General features: G+C 33.5%; 1 protein-coding gene across 1 annotated transcript in view; it reads right to left on the reverse strand.

Moving 5' to 3' along the window:
- Positions 1–1,289: 1,289 nt before the first annotated feature.
- LOC128179519 (uncharacterized) overlaps positions 1,290–15,028 on the reverse strand; it is a 271,672-nt gene continuing 257,933 nt past the window's right edge. Inside the window, 1 exon segment of the mRNA XM_052846961.1 lies at positions 1,290–8,985. Coding sequence (XP_052702921.1) covers positions 3,221–8,985 — 5,765 coding nt within the window. The 3' untranslated portion in view covers positions 1,290–3,220.

The raw sequence follows: 15,028 nt of genomic DNA on the forward strand, positions 1-15,028 counted from the left end.
GTATGGTAATGACCGCCATATTGATATTAAAGAAGGAATGTGACACTTTACATGTAACTCTAAAATTAACCCTTTTGAAATGAACAATATATCTACCAAAATATGAATATTATTAATAGTATCTTTTCTCTTACAATCTAGATCTTTATATGGCAATGATTTTGATCTTAATCAATTGCTAATGATTTTACAAGTCATGAGATAGAAACTTGCTGATTTTAAAAAGCTTTTTTGTTTATAATGCATATCGTTGTAAAATATTGCACTTTGTAGAATTGTTCAAAAATTTAGTGTACATGTTTGCCTAATGTTTAGATATGCTTAGCATATTTTGTTATTCTACGGGACACAATTCAAACACCTAAGTAAGTTATAATATAAAAGTTAAGAATATATAGGTCCAGACGCGAATATGCAGACAAATACACAATAACCGGCTATATTAACGAACATTTGTTTAAATGTTGCAACGAAAAATAATTGCTTAATGATCGAATTTATGTGTTGACATGACACATATCATTAAATGCATTAATTACAGTTTTCTATGGGTTTTTCTAATGCTTTTTATATGGTTATTTTACTGAATCACGCGATCAAGATGTTTCTAATCATTAGCACGATAAAACTAGTGCAAATATTAATTATCGATCTTCGACGTAATGATTATTTATCTAGGAACTAAAAACTAATTCATAACATAAATATCTGATACACTTGGTCTCACTATTTGTTAAAAACCAAAAAAAAAAGTTGTAAAAATGTTTATTACTTCTTTAGTCCATGTTAGTTTACAAACTTAAAAACAACAAGCATTAAACAAAACTTATCAAACTGTCGTAAACACGTACGAGTTTTCAAAGTAAGAGCTACAAAGATATCACAATAAAAACACAATGATCTGTTCCAATGAACAACAAAATCAAATTGTGTTAGAATGCACTTAAAAATCAAAGCAAGTGGATGTCGTCGATATAAGAGCACTTTAAAAAAACGTGGATGGTTGGATGGAAATATTTTTAACTCTAAAATATTATATTTATACATGTAACACAATTTAGCAAATAAAATTGCGTTGATTTGGTCTGAGATTTGTTCTTCAATTTTTTTTCAAATCGGGTTGCTACATGATATTTAAGGTGGCGGAATGGTCGTGGCCGTTTTGGACTACATTAATCTCCTAAGAAGAAGAGCTAAATATATATTGAAATTCAAAAATCAAAAGAATTTGCTTAATGATAATCAAAGTATCTACTAGTAGAAATACTGAAGGAATATCAGATGGTCTGACGGTCTAACGATAAAATTGATATACTCTTACGTCTTAGCTAATTAATGTTTGTCCGATTTCGGATGTACTGAAATAACCGAATAGCAATTGATGTGTTGCTCATAAACCAGGTCAATTACTCTATAACGCTGCCCGAAAACGCAGTCAACATTTGTTTTGGTATACGAACAAAACTCCAGAAAGAGTATTAAAAACTCACAATGATTATTTAGCTCAGCCATAGCAGAGTTCAATGTGTGCAATGTCAATCTCTTAAACATTCTTGGCATCAAGCGGCCAACAGTGCAAAAAAGTGCGTACAGTTGAAATACAAAACTATGGTGGCATATCTCTGCCCCTTGTGTGCAAGTTATTTTTCGATCAAATATGATGACATGCAAGATGAATATGTTGACATGCAAGATAAATATGTTGACATGCAAGATAATTATATCAACATGCAACATAACTATGTTGTCATGCAAGAACATTGCAATAAGATAAGAATTATACAAAATCTCAAAAAAATCTCAAATATCGCCCACCTGTGACATCCAAGATGCTAGATTCTACCTTTTTATGTCGACATGCAACCTATTTATGTTAACATGCAAGATAAATATGCTGACATGCAACTCATTTATGTCGACATGCAACTTATTTATGTCGACATGCAACTTATTTGTGTTGACATGCGAGATAAATATGTTGACATGCAACTTATAAATTGTATGTCAACTTAACTGAGTTGCATGTCGACATAAATATGTTGCATGTCGACATTAATATGTTGCATGTCAACATATTTATCTTGCATGTTAACACAACTAAGCTGCATGTCGACATAAAAAAGTTGCATGCTAACATAAATAAGTTGCATGTTGACATCAATAGGTAGCGTATCTTGCATCTTGAATGTCACATGTTGGCGATATTTGAGATTTTTTATTAGTCTTATTTGATCGCAGTTTTCTTGCATGTTAACATAGTTATGTTGCATGTTGACATAACTATCTTGCATGTCAACATCTTTATCTTGCATGTCGACATAGTCAATAGAAGAATAACTTGCACACAAGGGGCAGAGATATGCCACCATACAAAACAATTTAAAATTCATCATAATATTTAAAAATTGACTGGAAATGTAATACAGCTAAATTTGAAATCTATCAAAATACTAAAATGGGGAGTACAAAAAAAATACGCTGTACAGTTGGGTATAAACTGGATCACACATTACTTTTTATAAAAGTAATTTATAAAAAAGCGAATTTAATAAAAACTAAATTATATACATGTTAATGTTTACTCAGACACTGTACAACTTTGTTTTTATGACTTAATATACCCGACACACACGTCATTCTGTAACGGTGTTCATTAGAATTTTGATTGTACACATCAATAAATTTCCAAAACTTATAGAGATGAATGATTTTTTAAAATCTTTTTAAGCTCTGGTCCAAAACAACTGGAGAAATATAGCTTTATATATTTAATTTGGTATAATGCTGGATAAAATGGATCACATTAATTGATGTCTGCTGAATAACGTTGTAAAATTTTCATAGTACCTCCATGCCTTTTTTGTTCGAATTTATGCAAATACGTTTCATGGAATAAATACTTAAATTTACGTTTGCTAACTTACCCAGTAAAAATTAAAAAACAAGTGTTTTAGGTTTTTGGTTACTTGCTTTATGAATAGAACTTTCTTTGTTTTGATCACATAAATTAATGTCTGCGTTTCGACTCATTAAACTTGCACATTACTATCATGTTTCGTTTCACTGGCTTTATACAGAAAAGCTTATCCTAAATACATCAATACAAGTTGACTCCTTTACTTAATAAAAGTTGCCAGTGCTTTCGTGTCCCTCTCCACTGGCTATAAGTAAAATAATTTGTTATTTTTATCAACACATGACTTAAGATTTGCTGCTTTACTTAATAACAATAATTTGGTAATATGTATTTTCTTTTTGTTCTTGATCCAAGGGAAGGAGTTTTTCCGTCATCACGGAAACTTACGTTGGCTCCTTTACTTATTAAAAGTTGCATAGTGCTATCATGCCTCCAATAACCGGTGATATGTAAAGGAGTTTGTTTGTTATTGTCACAAAAGTTAATATCTGCTCCTTTATCAAATAAAATTTAAATAATGCTTCCATGTCAGCATTCACTGGCTTTATATAGAGGAGTTTCGTCGTCTGTGTCATATGAATTAATTTCTGCTCCTTTGTTTAATAAAAGTTGTACAGTGCTTTCATGTCCCGTTCTAATGGCTTTTTGTAATGGGGTTTCTTTGTAGTTGTCATATGAATTAATATCTGCTCCTTTATCTAATAAAAGTTGCACAGTGCTTTCACGTCCCCATTGACTGGCTTTATGTAGAGGAGTTTCTTTGTTTGTGTCACATGAATTAATATCAATTCCTTTATCTAATAAAAGTTGAACAGTGCCATTACGTCCCCATTCACTGGCTTTATGTAAAGGAGTTTCATTGTTTTTATCACATAAATAAATATCTGCTCCTTTATCTAATAACAGGTGTAAAGTGCTTTCACTTCGCAGTATACTTGCTTTATGTAGAGAAGTTTCTTTGTTTGCGTCACCTGAATTAATATCTGCCCCTTTTTCTAGCAAAAGTTGCACAGTGTTTTCATGTCCTCCTTCACTGGCTTTATGTAGAGGAGTTTTTTTGTTTAGGTCACCTGAATTAACATCTGCTCCTTTTTCTAATAAAAGTTGTACAGTTCTTTCACGTCTCCGTCTACTGGCTTTATGTCGAAAATATGAGAACGATTGTACAGTGATATCATGCCCCTCTTCACAGGCTTTATGTAGAGGAGTTTCTTTGTTTGTGTCACATGAATTAATATTTGCTCCTTTATCTAATAAAAGTTGAACAGTTGTTTCATGTCCCCATTCACTGGCTTTATGCAGAGGAGTTTCTTTGTTTAGGTCACATGAATTAATATTTGCTCCTTTATCTAATAAAAATTGTATAGTGCTTTCAAGTCCCCATTTACTGGCATTAAGGAGAAGAGTTTCTTTGTTTGTGTCACATAGATTAATATCTGCTCCTTTATCTAATAAAAGTTGCATAGTGCTTTCGTGTCCCCATTCACTGGCCTTTTGTAGAGGAGATTCTTTGTTTGTGTCACATGAATTAATATCTGCTCCTTTATCTAATAAAAGTTGCACAGTGCTATCATGTCCTCCTGCACTGGCATTATGTAGAGGAGTTTTCTTGATTCTATCACATGAATTAATATCTGCTCCTTTTTTTAATAAAATTTGCACAGTGCTTTCATGTCCTCCTTCACTGGCTTTATGTAGAGGAGTTTTTTTGTTTAGGTCACCTGAATTAACATCTGCTCCTTTTTCTAATAAAAGCTGTACAGTTCTTTCATGTCCTCCTTTACTGGCTTTATGTAGAGGAGTTTCATTGTTAAGGGCACATGAATTAATATCTGCTCCTTTATCTAATAAAAGCTGTACAGTTCTTTCATGTCCTCTTTCACTAGCTTTATGTAAAGGAGTTTCTTTGTTTCTGTCACATGAATTAATATTTGCTCCTTTATCTAATAAAAGCTGTACAGTGCTGTCATGTCCTCCTTTACTGGCTTTATGTAGAGGAGTTTCATAGTTAAGGTCACATGAATTAATATCTGCTCCTCTTTCTAATAAAAGTTGCACAGTGCTATCATGTCCTCCTGCACTGGCTTTATGTAGAGGAGTTTTTTTGTTTAGGTCACATGAATTAATGTCTCCTCCTTTATCTAATAAAAGTTGTACAGTTTTTTCACGTCCCCGTCTACTGGCTTTATCGAGAGGAGTTTCTTTGTATTTGTCACATGAATTAATATCTGCTCCTTTGTCTAATAAAAGTTGCACAGTGCTTTCAAGTCCAAATTCACTAGCATGAAGCAGAAGAGTTTCTGTGTTTGTGTCACACATAGTAATCTCTGCTTCTTTATGTAATAAAAACTTTACAGTGCTATCATTGCCCCGTTTAATTGCTTTATGAAGAGGAGATTCTTTGTTTGTGTCACATGAATTAATATTTGCTCCTTTTTCTAATAAAAGTTTTACCGTGCTATCATGTCCCCATTCACTGGCTTTATGTAGAGGAGTTTCTTTGAGTGTATCACATGAATTAATATTTGCTCCTTTTTCTAATAAAAGTTGTACCGTGCTATCATGTCCCCATTCACTGGCTTTTTGTAGAAGAGTTTCTTTGTTTGTGCCACATGAATTAATATTTGCTCCTTTTTCTAATAAAAGTTGCACAGTGCTTTCATGTCCTCGTTCAATGGCTATTTGCAGAGAGGTTTCTTTGTAACTGTCACATGAATTAACATCTGCTCCTTTATCTAATAAAAGATGCACAGTGCTTTCATGTCCTTCTTTACTGGCATTATGTAGAGGAGTTCTCTTGATTTGATCACATGAATTAATATCTGCTCCTTTATCTAATAAAAGCTGTACAGTGCTTTCACGTCCCCTTTCACTGGCTTTATGTAGAGGAGTTTTCTTGTTGTTATCACATGAATTAATATTTGCTCCTTTTTCTAATAAAAGTTGTACCGTGCTATCATGTCCTCTTTCACTGGCTTTATGTAGAGGAGTTTCTTTGTTAAGGTCACATGAATAAACATCTGCTCCTTTTTCTAATAAAAGTTGCACAGTTCTTTCATGTCCTCGTTCAATGGCTTTTTGCAGAGAGGTTTCTTTGTTTCCGTCACATGAATTAATATCTGCTCCTTTATCTAATAAAAGTTGCACAGTGCTATCATGTCCTCCTGCACTGGCATTATGTAGAGGAGTTTCTTTGTTTGTGTCAGATGAATTAATATCTGCTCCTTTTTCTAATAAAAGTTGCACAGTGCTTTCATGTCCTCCTTCACTGGCTTTATGTAGAGGAGTTTCTTTGTAAAAGTCACATGAATAAACATCTGCTCCTTTTTCTAGTAAAAGTTGTACAGTTCCTTTATGTCCCTTTTCACTGGCTTTATGTAGAGGAGTTTCTTTGTTTGTTTCACATGAATTAATATTTGCTCCTTTTTCTAATAAAAGTTGTACAGTTTTTTCACGTCCCCGTCTACTGGCTTTATCTAGAGGAGTTTCTTTATATTTGTCACATGAATTAATATCTGCTCCTTTGTCTAATAAAAGTTGCACAGTGCTTTCAAGTCCAAATTCACTAGCATGAAGCAACAGAGTTTCTTTGTTTGTGTCACACATAGTAAATTCTGCTCCATTATCTAAAAAACATTGTACAGTGCTTTCACGTTTACATTCAATTGCTTTGTGTAGAGGAGTTCTTTTGCCTGTATCAAATGAATTAATATCTGCTCCTTTTTCTAATAAAAGTTGCACAGTGATTTGATGTCCTCCTTTACTGGCTTTATGTAGAGGAGTTTCTTTGTATTTGTCACATGAATTAATATCTGCTCCTTTATCTAATAAGAGTTGTACAGTTCTTATATATCCTCCTTCACTAGCTTTATGTAGAGGAGTTTCTTTGTTTAGGTCACATGAATTAATATCTGCTCCTTTATCTAATAAAAGTTGCACAGTGCTTTCACGTCCCCATTGACTGGCTTTATGTAGAGGAGTTTCTTTGTTTGTGGCACATGAATTAATATCTGCTCCTTTATCTAATAAAAGTTGCACAGTGCTTTCACGTCCCCATAAACTGGCTTTATGTAGAGGAGTTTCTTTGTATTTGTCACATGAATTAATATCTGCTCCTTTATCTAATAAAAGCTGCACAGTGCTATCATGTCCTCCTTCACTTGCTTTATGTAGAGGAGTTTTATTGAAAGTGTTGTCACATGAATTAATATCTGCTCCTTTACTTAACAACAGTTCTACAGTGTGATCGCTCCCTACACTACTTGCTATATAGAGAGGACTCCCTAATAATGGAGCACAGAAATTAATGTCAGCTCCATGAGTCAGTAAAAGTTCAACAGTGATATCAATTGGCTGATTTCTTGTTTCCTTATTTTTTTGGTCGCTTGTATTTGCATTGGAAACTGCCAACATCAAGGGAGTATATTCACATACTCTACCGGTTCCCAAATTTACATTATTCTTCACCTGAATCAGCTCCCGCAATATTTCATGATTTTGAAACAGGGAAACAATGTGAATAGGATAGTATTCCCCCCACTTTTTCACCAAAAACCATTTAATGTCTTCTTTTGAAAAGACATTGAACAAATCCATCGAACCATTGCAACATACCGCAGAAAAACAAGAAGTATATTTAAGAGAATTTTGCTTTCGCTGTAGAGTTTCTAAACAATGTTTTGATACATTTGTATGACAAAATACTATGATAGCACTAAGAATTTGCACTTTATCTTCTTCATACAGAAACTCAAGTTTGGAACCAAATGATTGTTTTAATTCTTGATTTTCTTTTTCCCTTCTAAACTTTTCCTGAAGCTGTTTTTTGGCAAGTAAGTTGTGCAGTTTTTCGGGGCTATCTTTTAATTTCTGTATGAAACATTTAGCCACCTTCTCATTCCTAACACATGGATTGAGAACAACATCCAACAGACGATCTCCAAATACATCATCAAAAAGTCGATCTGCTAGATCGCTTACATATTTATCATTTAGATATATGGTAAATTTATCAACTTCTTCTTTTCTATTGTCGTCACTGCTTTTTAAGTTTACACGTCGTCTAAGGAAACCAATATCTGCATACTGTATTGTTTCTGTCGGATAGTCTGTTCCAAACACAAAAGTGGTAACCTCCATTACAAAATCGTGATAAAAATGATACGTGTCGTCAATCTTCTTCACAAAAAATCCATCTAGAGTCTTTAGAGCGTCACCAATAGTATGAGATGATGTGTTTGTGTTCATTTCACATAATTTCAAAGCAATTTCAAATTTTTCCTTTAAGCAATCCTTTATGTGTATATCCTCAACACAAAGCTGATTGTTACACAGAACAAGAAGAACAAGAGCACAGTAACTGTCTTTGCATGCCTTTCTGAAATTTCTTATTTGTTCCTGACATACGTTAAAAGGTTCTTTAAAAAATCGCGGTCCAATTGTCTGGTTATTTTTGTCGCTAAAATATAACTTGCACAATAATGGAAAATACTCCTCAGACTTAATAATTTCATATATATCTTCTTTTAAAAGAACACTATTTGATGAGTAACTCTCTAATATTTTTCGTTTTTCCTCATTATCCAGTTTATGTTGGTCATCACTAAGATCAATGATACGTGTACATGATGTATCCTTTAAAATTCCTCTAACTTTAGCATCATTCAGAATGTACCTCCTACATGATATTAACATCTTGATTTTTCTCAGGCAACCTTTTAACCTTTCCTCATGGTCTTTCCATAACTTATACTTTTCTTCATCAAAGGATTCGTTGCCAATAGGGTCATTAAAAACAAGTATGGTTTTTCCAACTAAACAATCTTGTCGGGACAAAGCAGCTGTGATTTCTTTCACGCTGTATATTGTTCTAATCGTCCATCCTTGGCTCCTATAACTCAACGCTATGTGTTGTATGATCGCTGACTTTCCTGACCCTGAGTTACCCGTCACGACCACCAGGTTATGACTTTTGACGAGTTGTTCTACTTCTTGACAAGCTCTTGTTGAAACAAATTGTCTGTTGTCTTCCTGCCACTGCTCAAATATAGCTACATCAAGTGGTGATTCTGAAAGTTAAAGTTTTTCTTTATTATTTTATTTTAGCATTTGACAAGAGGTTTAATATCATCTCATCATAATAGTTAATGTTTTAACCCTTTAGTACAGAATCAATAATATGTTTAAATTTGACATTTAAAAACCGTAATTGACTAAAATTATACGACTAATTTTAAGGAAAAAAATTACAGCAGTGTCACAACCAATGCTTGTGCATTATGATTTTTGTAATCTTTTGTGACGATTTTGAAAAATTAAAGATTAAGGTTTATGATAAGAAACTATTTAGGCTCGTTGATATCGGTCAGTAACTACCTTTACAGCTTTAATGACATAGGATTAGAGTATGTATGGACGACCTGAAAAGATTGTGATCGGTTAGTATGTGCAGTTCTACTGAGGTACATTGAAAGTCTAGTTCAACCCGGCGGTTTTTCTAAGGAACGCATCAACGTTTTGCATTTCACATCCCAAACATATCTATATTTTTACCTAAATGTTAAGATTTTTTATACAATTGAAACTATAAAGCCACGGCTGCAATATCGCAACATAGATGTTTAAAATGTTTTATGTGTTATAAAAACTTTTATTATTGCATGTGTCTGTAAAATGTAATTGTCCAATTAAAGCTTCCGTCCGTTTGATTACCTCTATTTGGTCAATTTTGGTCAATCAAAGAAAATATTTCATAATAAGATTTATTTTTGGTTTTGTAACTTTTCATTGAACAACTTATTAAGATTGATTTGACTAACATTGAAATCCATTTTAATTAAGTAGTGGGGTTAAAAACAGTAGAATTTTTTTTAAACCAATATTTCTTCCAATGATTGTTGTCAGCAGAGGATGCCCACTCCTCCATGGCGCCTTATCCTGCCTCTTAATTTTGTAGAGGTTCGTGTTGCTCTTGATTTGTATTTTGCCTTTAAAGTTTTGAGCTATAGCGCTGTTATCACCACAAGTCATTTGTATAAAAATTGTCGGCATAATTATCACAAATTTGCAACTTTAAGATCAGTATTCATTTGTTTTTACATCCCTCCTTTATTACTTAGAAACTTTATTACAGTTACTGTAGTTTAATTTATTCTAGAACAAACCTTGAATGTTAACACGGGATTTGATCTGAAATTCACTTATAGTTTAGAAAAATAACTGGTTCGTGTGCCTTTTACATTAAACTGTAATTTAATTATAATTTATTGTAAAACCTCCGGAAATTGACTTTAAAGTGAACCTGTGTTCATTAGAGTAAACAAGACAGTATAGCACATGTCATGTCAGTTACTTGTCAATAGTATTTTTTCTTTCTCTCTATTAATTGGAGCACATCTTTACTGGCATGATGCTAATATTATTGACATTTCTATAGTATTAAATATTTTATACACATTTCAACTGTTAGAGCAGATCACAATTTTTCCAGTGTTTTTATACTGTGAGTATTTAAGTTCTTCAAAACTATTTTTTTAATATGAAATAAACCTGTTATTAAGGTTCACAATGCACTCATATCTAAATTGGAACCATTTTCAATTTGCAGGCAAAAATAAACTGTTGCACATCAGGTATCATTACGTTATGAATTTGGAACATATTAATGTTGCTAAGTTTACCAAATGATACACTTATTTTATCAAAAACTATTGGGAAATTGAACCTTGATCAAAAAAACTGTACACCTTATTTGTATAACATTTGTACAAACTTAAAAATGCTCAATGGTTTCAATTAACAAAATACTTACAAAATATACCAAGCTTAATGTCTTTTGGGTTTCGTTTTGATAAATACAATTTTGTTTCAATTATTATATGTGATATTTGAAATTATAGCCAACGATGCCTTTGTAGTTTAACCTAAAATATGTTAACCCACTCCGATTTACAAAATCTTATCTATTTTCCTTCCTTTCATTAACTGCTTTGGTTGCTTCTTCTTATTTTTTAAACTATAATATATTATATATATATGTTTGCTGTCTTTGTTAGCCTCCATGAAATTACTTTTAAATTTGGTATAAAAACTTGTATTTTAGTCTTGCTTCTTGAAAACAATATTGTCAAATTCTACCTAACACCGCTTTTTCAAGAAAAACGTTTGTGTTTATATCAAATGTATTAATAATTTTTTTGGCAATATCCTACCGCGTATGTGAACTATGTCTCAGATATGCGAGTTTTTATCAAGTTGTGCAGTGGGTTTCTTAAGTAAAATCATCCGCATCTTTCTTTCTATAATTTTCCTTGTGAAATTATTATTCATGCCCCGGACATGACTCAAGTTGATCATCCTCCTGTAGATCAGATATTGACACCGGAGATCCGGACATAGGAACGAGCTACTGACACGCAACGGTCACACTCACAAGCTATATCCTTCGCATGGTAAGGTCGGAAAAATATTGCTCTCACAATTTCTTAAAAATTTCAATTCAAAAGTTAAAATTACTATTAGATATTATATGTTACATAAGATTTTTAAGCCATTTTAAAGATGCATTATCTAATGATGTGTATTTAAATATCCGATTTTTCATGGATGGAATTCTGAAGATCAACATAGATGTGACAAACAATTTAACACTGTATAAACTTTAACTTCCTTATAATAGACTTAAAACCTTTTTGTATTCTGTTTTCATTGAAACAATATTTTTATAATCTTATATGAGAAAATGCCGAAAACAAAGCGAAATTCAGCGGTTAGAATGACGTCACGGAAACCCAGGCTGAAACGAATCAAAGGCCGAGCTCCGGCTGCCGGAAGCTCAGTGGATGACCCTCATGCTTTGGACATGACACAAGTTGGTCAGCCTCCTGAGGATCCGATATTGATACTTGAGATCCGGACCCAGGAACCAGCTACCAACACGCAAAGGCCACACTCACAAGGTACACAAAGTTACATTAGTGCGGATGCACAGATTAACAGTAGTAGTTTGCCCCAACTTATCCAACCTGTTATTGAAAACACTCAATAACTTTACTAGGCTATCATGTTGACAAAGCTACAAAGCAGAAAACAGTTTTTGGAGAATATGTCAATCTAGGGTTACTGTTAGTGCGTGACCCCACGAAAACAAGGCCAGCTTGTAGTACATCCCAAGCAAACCCACAAAATTTCCTCTGCACACGATTGGACTGAATCTTTTCTAATTTGTTTAAGCATTTACCTAGAAGCACATCCAAATAAAACACAACATATGCTTAAATACATGCACGACAATCGCTAGGGTGCAGAAAAAGCAAATGGGTGGGTTACCTATGACGAACAGTATCGTTTTGAGAATGGCCCTTAATCCTTCAAACAATTGGGGAACAATCGATAGTGAGTTTTGGCTTGTTAACATGAACCCAAACTCAGTAGCCACATAGTAAAATAAACACTAGGTTTCAACATACTTCAAATGCTATGACAACAATTAAAGGGCTGTTTGTCAGCGAATCCCATGTCCATATTTGCATCGTTGCTTAAAATGCAACAACTGGCACCCTGTCATACATTGCAGTGGTGTTCAGCCCTCAGCGAATCAATACATAGCCAATGCGCAGTGGCCATTTTGGGCAAATATGCCAGCCCAAACGTCAATCAAAACTCTTTTCAGTCCTTTGCCGCGAGACAACCCAGACCTCAAAACAGGTCTGTGGGATTTGGGCGCTTCCCCAATAAGGGTCAATTCAACCAGTAATCAGTCTGTGGGATTTGGGTGCTTCCCAAATTAGGGTCAATTCATTCAGTAATCATTTAGGTAGGTATCCTGATAGGTTGACTACTCTAGCATTCAGTGAGGGTTTAACTAATAGTTTTCAATTAAAATATTCAGGGTCAATGCTTCCAGTTTACACAAAAAAATTGACATCTGCACACGAACAACCCAGGAAAAATTTGATAAAGAAGTTATTGAAGGGCGCATGACAGGTCCATTTTATCCCCCCCCCCCATGCATAATTTGCACATTTCGCCCGTAGGCGTCGTTTCGAAAGCTGATGGTGGTTGGCGCATGATCATTCATCTTTCCTATCCACCATTTATCACTCTAAACAACAACACAGATCCCATTCATACAACAGTTACATACACCCCTTTTGATAGGGTTATTGAAACAATTAGCCTAGTAGGTAAAGAAGCAATGATTTCAAAGTGTGACATAAAAAGTACATTCTGCCTGATCAGGTTATATCAGGAATATGTACAAAAACAAATTATCATCAACGTTATGTATCAATGCTGGTGTTCCACAAGGGTCAGTTTTTGGGACCACTTTTATTTCTTATTTACATTAATGATGTAGCAACGAATATGTTATCATTTTGCAGACTTTATGCTGATGATAATTCATTACAGCATTGTGATTTATATGCAAAAAATGAAATTGTATTGAACCATGATCTGAAAATCTCAGCGATTGGTCTGACAAGTGGTTATTGAAATTTAATCCGTCTAAAACAGAAGCTGTTTTCTTTCACTAAGAAACATGTAGAAGAATTTCCTAAGTTATTTTTTCAAGCGTGTCAACTGGAGTATGTTTCAACTCACAGACATCTTGGTTTACTTTTTTCTAATGATTTGAGTTGGTCTCAATATATTAATAATATAGTAAACAGTGCATACAAAAAATTGGGACTTTTAACAAGAGGCCCATGGGGCCACATCGCTCACCTGAGCAACAATGGGCGTTCAAAAGATATTGTGCCATATGGTCCCTCGGTAGAATAACAAATAATAAATAATTTTTGCATACACGTAATCATTGACATTGTACCTTCATGAAATACTATTTTTTACCAGAATAAGAAAATCCTACGCAAGATATAAAACTAAAAATTTGTTAGGGGTACACTGTTAAGTTGTTAACTTCCAATTCCCTATATTTTCGTTCTGCCCCCCCCCCACCCCCCCCCCCCACCCCCACTTTGTAAAGCGATCAAAATATATGAGAGCATATAGGTACATTTGTTTCATCAACTACTTACTTGTTATTGTATTTAAAAAATATATATAATAGTTATTGTATTTTATTTAAAAAATCCTACATGTATAGATGTGAAGAAAATTGTACCTCAATGTGCTCAATTCCTCAAATTAAAACATTCAAAAATTTAATTTGTCTTCTCCATTATAATTAAATGACTGTTATTTACCTCGCGTACAAACCAGGATAATTTTCCGCTGTGCTATTTTCTTAGGAATAGCGATAATTATTTTATCCCCATAACAGAAATGTGTCAGAACTATGGAAACTTTTTTAAAGATGTCGTTTTTATTTACTCGTGTCTGAAAAACTATCAAAATTGACGTAGATTTCACATTATTTATTGTATAATGAGAGGACCCCAGAGAGTAGGTATATACAGAATATCATTCTTTTATTTTGTTTGTACAAGTATTTCTAATGTTCAACCAAAATTTCAGCGTCAATCGTAGAATTATAAGCAAGATACAGAGCTCACAGTTTCCCTAGGTTTGAGTCATATATTTTGTTGACATGACTTTACGCATAAGATAATGCCGAATTACCGATAGAATGAATTGTATTTCAGTACTTTTTTGATACATCAGATTTTGCTTAATTTGCGCAGGTAAACAGTTAACTGTTTGATTTACCGAAGTCTCTGTTTGAATTGATACGTAAAAATCACGTAATACGAGAGTTCCCAGGTTAAATTACAAAGCATAAATAATGAAAACGAAACGAAAATCAGAACGAGCTAACACCAACGTCATGTGAGAAATCTGTCAACGCATTGAAATATTAAGCCTCAATTTACTTCACAAAATCGGCACCAATATATTTTGCATGTTTCAAAAATTTCCCTTCATACACGAACTGTTGCATAACAAGCAAATTCATCATAGTCAGATCGACCCTTTTTCGTATAATGTCATGGCTGCTTTAAACAAAGAACCTCGTTTTATAAAGAAGTATGGAATACGAGTCTTGGTAAAATGGGTATGCAAACCCGGGCCGTGGCAAAATAAAAGCCGGGGCAGATCGGCAATCGTCAATTCCAAATACGCATTATTTTGCGGCAATATTTACAGCGA

Source organism: Crassostrea angulata, chromosome 4 (assembly GCF_025612915.1).
Source record: "Crassostrea angulata isolate pt1a10 chromosome 4, ASM2561291v2, whole genome shotgun sequence".
Classification (NCBI taxonomy): Eukaryota; Metazoa; Mollusca; class Bivalvia; order Ostreida; family Ostreidae; genus Magallana; species Magallana angulata.